Source organism: Corvus brachyrhynchos, unplaced genomic scaffold (assembly GCF_000691975.1).
Source record: "Corvus brachyrhynchos isolate BGI_N302 unplaced genomic scaffold, ASM69197v1 scaffold101, whole genome shotgun sequence".
NCBI lineage: Eukaryota > Metazoa > Chordata > Aves > Passeriformes > Corvidae > Corvus > Corvus brachyrhynchos.
Genome location: NW_008237239.1, coordinates 4,881,767 through 4,890,392, shown reverse-complemented (window position 1 = coordinate 4,890,392; position 8,626 = coordinate 4,881,767). Strand labels below are relative to the sequence as shown.

Genomic DNA, 8,626 nt, shown 5'->3' with positions numbered 1-8,626 from the left:
GCAGGGGCTTTCCCCTCCGCGCCCTCCTCGCAGAGGAGCCCCTGGGGCTTTCTGCAGTCCCTGGTGAGCATCAAGCAAGAGAAACCCAGCGAGCAGGAGGAAGAGGAGCAGCAGCAGCCGCAGCACCATCACCACTATGGGGGGCTTTTCGGGGGAGCGGCGGAGGAGAGACCCCCCGGCCTGGGCAGCAGCGAAGGAACCGGCCACAGCGTGATCCAGGACCTCAGCCTTCTTCACCACCTGCACCAGCATCCCCACCGAGACCTGCTGCTGACTGGCAGAGGCGAGGGCGCTCCAGGGAGCGCGGGTGAGCCAAAGCACGACGCCCAGGTCAAGAAGGCAAAGAGGCCAAAGCCAGAAACTCAGGGAATCAAAGCCAAGCGGAAGCCAAGTGCTTCATCCAAACCCCCCCTGGTGGGAGATGGGGAAGGTGCTGTCGCGTCCCCCAGCCAGAAACCTCACGTCTGCGAACACTGCAGTGCTGCCTTCAGGAGCTCCTATCACTTGCGCAGGCACGTGCTCATCCACACCGGGGAGAGGCCTTTCCAGTGCAGCCAGTGCAGCATGGGCTTCATCCAGAAGTACTTGCTGCAGAGACATGAGAAGATCCACAGTAGGGAGAAGCCTTTTGGGTGTGACCAGTGTAGTATGAAGTTCATCCAGAAGTACCACATGGAAAGACACAAGAGGACGCATAGTGGAGAAAAGCCATACAAATGTGACACTTGTCAGCAGTATTTTTCAAGGACTGATAGACTGTTAAAGCACAGAAGAACATGTGGTGAAGCCATAGGTAAAGCAGGGGCTGGAATGGAGCCTGGATCTTCGAATAGCATAGGTAGCTTGGCTGCATTGTCTCAGGGAAATACAAGTTCCTCAAGGAGAAAAAGTAAAACAAAAAATACATCCACTGAAAACAAAGGAAACAAGTGTAGCAGCAAAATAGCTGAATCTCAAGTTACAAGTAATGTGGCCATACCAAGTTATGCAGTTGATATTCCTATTGTGTCTTCCAGTGGTGGTCTAGTTGGCACAGGCGTAGAAGAACTTCAGAAAAAGGTGCCAAAATTGGTCTTGAAAAAAACGAGCAGAAAACAGGCAGACAAAAATTACATAAATTTTGTATCACCACTGCCAGATATTTTGGGACAAAAACCACTGTCTGGGAAACAGAGTGGCTCTCTAGGCCTAGTAGCCAATACTGGTGTAGAAACTATTGGCCTTCTCCAAAGTACAGGTGGTAAACCGGGTCAAATAAGTAGCAATTACGATGATGCCATGCAGTTTTCAAAGAAAAGAAGATACTTACAAACTGCAAGCAGTAACAGTGCCTTTTCACTTAATGTCGGACACATGACTTCCCAGCAGTCCGTCATCCAGTCTCCAGGTGTTAGCGTTATGGATAACGAAGCTCCTTTATCTCTTATTGATTCAGCATCTTTAAATAATGAAATAAAGTCTTGCCATGACAAGTCTGGTATTCCAGATGAAGTCTTACAGAGCCTTTTGGACCAGTACTCTCACAAATCAGAAGGCCAGAAAGAAGATCCTTTCAGTATAACTGAACAGCGTGTGGACTTGCACACCTCAGGAGAGCATTCAGACATGGTTCAGGAAGAAAACTTGAGCCCTAACTCTCAAACAGTTTCAAACGATAAGGCAAGCATGTTGCAAGAATATTCAAAATACCTCCAACAAGCCTTTGAAAGAACAACCAACAGCACTGGTTTTGCTTTTGGACCCAGTTTCCAGTTTGTTAGCTTGTCTTCAACTCTCCATAACCACTCTTTGTTTCCAGACAAACAGATATACACTACATCTCCACTTGAGTGTGGCTTCAGCCAATCCGTTACCTCAGTATTGCCAACTGCATTGCCAAAACCTCCATTTGGGATGTTGCTTGGCTCTCAGCCAGGCTTTTATTTGTCTGCTTTGGAGGCTTCGCATCAACAGTTGACGCCTTCTCAAGAGCTGGATGATCTCATCGATCCACAGAAAAACTTAGAGACTTCATCGAACTACCAGTCAACATCTCAGAAACTGACTGGCCAGAAGGAACAGAAAAACTTAGAATCCTCAACGAGCTTTCAGATCCCATCTCAGGAGTTAACCAGCCAGATAGATCCTCAGAAGGACATAGAGCCTAGAGCGACCTACCAGATCGAGAACTTTGCACAAGCGTTTGGTTCTCAGTTCAAGTCGGGCAGCAGGGTGCCAATGACTTTTATCACTAACTCTAATGGAGAAGTGGACCATAGAGTAAGGACTTCAGTGTCAGATTTCTCAGGGTATACAAATATGATGTCTGATGTAAGTGAGCCATGTAGTACACGAGTAAAAACCCCAACCAGCCAGAGTTACAGGTAAGGTCCTGACTGTGACCAGGCTGTGGGGTCTTCTTAATGTAATTTGTTTTACTTTGACAACACTGCCATTGGAATGTTTCTACACGGTCCTTTTAAGAATAATGTAACATGCCCTTTCAATGCAACTTTTCATATTTAGTTTATTTTGTTAGTGTGATTTTTTTAGCTCTGTTTATTATGGTTTTTAATCAAAAATCAATAGTTTTAAAATAGTGTTTTTGTTCAAGTGACAATGTTTAGCAATCAAATTTACATTATGTAGATTGTCAGGGAGTAGCGCAAGAATTTAAAATGCAAAAAATTAACTTTGTTCCTAGGACTAAAGTTTATTCTAATTGCTTTACTCTCAGGAAAGTGTAATGAAGCATGGGAATTCTATGCACCGCTAGTGTATTGGAACTTCCAATTTACAGATGATGACAAATATATCTCAGCTTTTTGAGGAAGGGATCTCTGACATTTCAAATTGCTGTCTCTTATGTCAGCTGATCTGAAAGAATTTTGCTACCTAAATCTTGTTGTTTTTAAAGTACTCCTGTTCTTCCAGGTGACGCTCATTCCAGGCAGGTGGAGCAAATATTCTCGGGTCTGTACGATGAGCCGTGCACGGTAGCTTTAATCTGAACAGTAATGTCCCCAGAACTTGTGTGTAAGACTGTAATTCCGTAAAGAGATTCTGTTGACACAAACTGTGAGAGCAAAACGTGTGCAGCTGGTTCATGCCATTAAAACCCCAGCTTGAAAGTACAGTCCTAATCCAGATAGGGTTTTGGGATACGTTATTTGTTACACATGGTTCAAAAGAGTCCATCACCTCTCTTCTCCTTTTAGTGTAAAGGGTTCACTCTATTTTATTGTGTTCCTGGTTCCTCTGGACTTGATCTTGGTCATCTACCTGTCCTTCCCCTCTCCCCCCTCCCCCCCCATTCCCTGTCCCCTTTTCTTTCCCTTTTCCCCTACTCATTCTCTCACCCCAATATAATAGTTAGCATTTAAACAGATTTACATTCCACAAAGTGCATATCTTATGATGTGCTTTCTGATGTCTTATGGCATCAGGTGATGAACAATGAACACCCACCTGTTTTAGAACTCTGTCGAGGTTTCCATGTACAATAAGAAATAATCTACTCCCAATTGTACATAGTAAGGCCCCTATCCTGCATCAGGATCAGCTACCACGAACCCCTGTGCCCAGCAGTGTCCCAGTGGTGTCACTGGAGCTCTTTAGAGAGAGAGGGGCTTGCAGCAGTTCATCATGGCAGGCTTTTAGGGCCCAAGGCTGCAATTCCATCAAAGGATTCTGGTGATGGCATCAACTACAAAAGTAGAACTTGAGTGGCTTGTTAATATCAACAGAACTTTTCTTTGGAATTATTGCCTTACTTTATGTATATTTTGTGGTACATTATTTATTATATGTGAATCCTGATGAATGCCTGTGGAGCCATGGAAACCTGCTAGAAATACTGGTGGCCATTCAAAGCTGCTGAAACGCAGTGGCACTGCTCTAAACCACTTTTTGCAAATGTATTTTTTGATTAGTTTTTTAATGTAATTTTGGTGATGTTAATGATGATGGTTTTTTATGTACTCTTGGTGATGTTTCAGTCTTACGTACTTTTCTGTTGTCAGGAAGGTACCAGTGGTTGTTTGCAGTCTTATTGTGTAATCAGCCTATTACAGGCTTCCATGTATAATAAAGTTATTAACATTGTGCAAGTGTAAAACACTTCTGTTATGAAAGTGGTGTATTATTAAAGGAATTGTTACAAAAATCCTGGGTAATTTCTCCTGTTGTCCCTCACCACTATGAATAGAAACCTGAGCCCACTCGTGATCTCTTTTGCTAGTAAACATTTTTTTGCCCTCACTAATCTAGAATTTGTTCTCCTAGAATCTGTGTAACTCCATTAACTTTTTATTTATACTTGATTCTGTATTTCATGGTAATTCAGTTTAAATAAGCAAATGACAACTGTTCTCTAAACACAGAACCCAGCCTGTTATCAGGGATGGAATAGTCCGTAACCACTGTGTTGGCTTTTTTAGTACCTTTTCTTTTGTTTTACAGAGGTTATAATTTACATTCTTTATATTGTGTGTAGTAGAAGTTGCATATGTATTGTTCTGGCTGTTTGCTTTAACTTAATAAAACCCATTATTCACAAAATCATGAAGGTATCACTTCTATTATCCAGTTATGCTTTTGAGAACCTATTAAGGAAACATTAGGAGATTAAATTTTGAGAAGGAATAATATAATTTACTGGAAGGCTTTCAGTTTGTTTTCTTTGGTTTCCTTTTGAGTCAAATAATCTAAATGTGCTATTTTAGAAACCAGGGGGCAAAACTTATCAAATTTCCTTAAGTTAAAATGTTTATACAGCCTCATCTTTTCAAATCTGTGGTTTTAGTTAAAAATATCTAAATTGCATATTGTTGACTTCAAAGACTTTTCATAATTGTTGGAAGTTCAGAATGACAAATATATAATACAGGAATTTAATTCAAGGTAAAGATTGTAGAAAATCCTCTATCTGCTTTTTGGGGGTTTTATTTGGTTGTAATTTCCCCCTCACCCTCCTGTTAACTCCTGCATTATAAGGGAAGTCCTGTAAAAATAATACTACAGCAAAATACTTTAGAAGCATTTTAGGTAATCTGAAGACAGGTTGTGGATTTTCTTAGTTTGTATTTTTCTTCAACTTTGCATGTGAATTTGAATCAAGGCAATGGCATGGGTGAGAAAAATCCTTGGCGTGTTGAAAAACAAGCACAAAAACCTTACCAAAAGTAAATATGCTCAGTGTCCAATATTCAGAGCATTGCTAGGAATCATTTAAAAGTATGATGGGAAAATCTGGTGGAATTGTGTATGTTCTTTGCTCAGCATTCAAACATGCTTCTAAATAGAGCAGAACTAAACTTTTTTCTACTGTAATACGGAGTTCAAACTTTATTTTAATGAAGGTAGGGGTATGTTCAAATTGCATGGAAATCAGGCTGTGGCTTTACCTGGTACATATTAGAAAACTACACAGTAAGTAGTAGTTAACCCATATGAACTAAAGCTTTAATTGGGGATATGTCAGTGAGAGAAGGAAAAGGGAAAGCAAAATGGCTCCGGAATTATTTTCCACTTTATTTCAAGGTTTAGTTTGTTACTGTTTTTAAAGGAATTATGGGAGGGGAATGATAACCTGGTTCCTACCACTAACAGGAATGTAAAGAAGGATGGATAGAGGTTATGATAGAAAATTTGTGCAGAAACTTACACTTCCTCTTAGAGTAGCTCACGTAACATTATTGCCCTGGAACCAAGTGCATTATGGTACCTTGAGCTGTGATTGCAGCTCTGTGTCCCAAGCCACTGAAAGCGCACGTCTGACCTGCATATGATCTGGAAGAGCTACTAAAATTTGTTGTCGTTCCTGAATTACTTCCATTGGACAGAGACTTGTGGGAGAAATGTTAGAGTAAGAAACTGAAATGAAAGGAGAATGAAAAAAAAGTGAAACCAGAATGGTGTTAAGGGTATTTGCAATTTCAGGTTTATGGACTACTGATGAAGAAAAGCAGCTTGATGCCTCGTGGAGACCTTGAGAAGCTACTGGAAGAATTCAATGTATTCTCTTAGTAGTTTTTTGTTGTTTGAATTGCTTGGCCTCCCTGTCACCCCCAGTGTTACATGCTTGATAACAGTGTATTTGTCTGAGTGACGCTTCTGCTGGTTTTTTTCCCCACCAACTAGAAATCAGTCTTTTTCATGTGAAGCTGCTGTTGTGGCTGTGGAAATGTTTGTAACACCCAAGAAGATACATGTGAGAATGTGTAAGTTAGCTGCTCGATGCTCTAGTGGTTGAAGGGAATCAGGTCACTTTAAAATCAAAGATCCTGTTTACAGCCCCTGCTGACTACTAGCTTTAAACATTTGAGCTGTAATTTTCCAGTCTCTGTCTGTCTCATGCTCTGTGCACTGTCTTTCTCTGGGAAACTTCTGCAAAAATTGCTCACATATTTCCTGAAATTAGATGAAGGAAGAAAACTTTCTTGTTCCACTGGTGTTTTCATCATGCTTCTTCAAATCAGAATCATCCTCCCCCAGCTAGGACTTTTGATTATGCTGAATCACTGTTTTTGAAATCTGATAATTAAGTTTTTGAATAATGCTTTTATGTTCAGAGATTTGAAAGTTTGGTAGCTGTATCTCCAGAGATGATCCCTCCAGGACAATGCATCAGGCCCTTTCAATCATTTGGTATGTTAGTCCGCGTGGCAGTCTTTTTTCTAACGTGTTGCATATTCTCAGACTGGAATCTTTTCTTGCTGCTTATATAAACTGCAGAGTCTTCGCTTTTAATATTATTCTCAAGGGATTTTTGGGCAATGTTTTTGTTTGTACAAACACCTAGGAAAGTAAGGTTTACTACTGTGCACATCATTTGAAACACAGGATGTATACCCTGCTTACCAAATGAACAACTCTCATACATGCTGTTATCTATGTTGTTTGAAACTTATTTCTTGAGCAGCCTCATCCTGCAGAGTCCTGCTTCATGCTCTGAGTGTCATCCTGCTTGATGTGGATGCAAACAGCAAGGCAGTGTTGCTTGGAAGAAATTCTCTCTCATCATGTCATCAAGAAATTCATCATTCAAGATGGGGTGAATTGAGGAATCAACAGATGTAGTTCTGGCATTTTTTTAACTTACAATGCTTCATAATCTTTAATGTAAATTTTTGTATATATTGTACTGCTTTGTTTTCATACTGATTCTTTTCAATATTTTGATTTTATTAATTGGATAATGGATTCGGTAATCTTAAACCCAAGGTTCTCCTAAGTAATGGGATGATGCCACACTAGAAAGCTGTCTGTGTACTTGGTGACCTGGCCTGAAATTTGATAAAATATTGTATAGCCAGACTCAAAATGAAGAAAGAATCAAGAACTAATTTAAGAATGTATTTTTTTTATTATTTTAATATACTCTGTCTTACCTGAAATGTATTTTAAATAGTCTCTTATTTAGTGCTACAGTTAGCAAAACATTCTGTGAGCTAATGAGGCATGTAGTGGTCATTATGCAGGATCTGCAACAAGCATCAGATATTCTGTAGTAGCTTATATGCCACCTTTGATGCTAAAACCTGCTTTATGTAAAACTAGGTTATTACCATTCAGAATATTCCTGTGTCTTGTTCAGAAGGAACCTTTACTTTGTGCTGTTGGCAAAAGATTTCATTTTGATTTTTATCTCAAAGGCCAAAAGGCTGGTTGTTTTTTCATCCCAGATTTCTCCTTCCAGTGTGTATTTCTGTGTGTGCACATACTCTGTTCCCACTGGATAGGTCAGAATCTTGGCTGGGACATGATGTATGTGGGTGCTGGCATATGGCCAGAAATTACATTGAAGATGGTGAGGATGGGTCAGGCTGCTTAAAGATTCTGAATACTTTTTTTTTCTGGAAGGGGGACAATACCTCCCAGATGGGAATGTTTTCAGATGGTATTATATTCTGAAATGAGTGGGAATAAAACTGGGTTGAGACCTGTGTAGAGTAGAATTTACAAAGAAATCCATGTGCAATTCGATGAGTGACAAGGTTTAGAATCACTTTAATTTGCTTTCCAGTAATGAGGAAATATACAGATGTGTAATAAAACATCTCGCATGTTTTGCTGAGTTGCTTTAAATTCTAGTGGGTAAAATATGTCACTGGATCTTCTTACCTCTTAAACAAAATGATCTTTAGAATGAAAAATACATTCTCTTAGAAGCTGCTCGGTAATACTGGAAAATGAGACTAATAAGGATTAACTTCTTCAGCTGCAGAGGGCATTCATGTTGTGTTAGCTATCTGCTTGGAATTCGGTCAGGGTGGTGGTAACACATTTACTCGTAGAAGCTCCTGGCCCCATGCTGTCTCCAGGGGCAGAAGGCACTCCCAGAGTCTTGGCAGAGAGGACGTGGCCTGCCTTGTGCAGCTGGGCTCAGGCCAGTGGCTGGGAAGTGGGAGAGACAGTGCAGTGAGCTCTGCTTCTTACAGCACTGAGGGGTTTTTGAAGGCCTGCTATTTCCAAGTATTGCTTCACCTTGCGAAACTGAAATGCAGAGATTTGTGCCAAAAGTCTGCTAGCTCAGATTTGGCCAGAGGGTTGAATAACCCCAGGGGTTATTCAGCAGTAATTAATGGAGATGTGACATTAAAAACTATTTAACCTGTTTAGCTTAAGAATTTGTGAAGGGTAGGTC

At 40.5% G+C, this 8,626-nt stretch overlaps 1 protein-coding gene across 1 annotated transcript in view; it reads left to right on the top strand.

Annotated features, from left to right (window-relative positions):
- ZNF281 (zinc finger protein 281) overlaps nucleotides 1-4,557 on the top strand; it is a 38,805-nt gene extending 34,248 nt beyond the window's left edge. The window contains exon 4 of the mRNA XM_008630466.2: nucleotides 5-4,557. Within this exon, the coding sequence (XP_008628688.1) occupies nucleotides 5-2,367 (2,363 nt within the window). The 3' untranslated portion in view covers nucleotides 2,368-4,557. The remainder of the gene's footprint in view (nucleotides 1-4) is intronic.
- The last annotated feature ends 4,069 nt before the right edge of the window (nucleotides 4,558-8,626 follow it).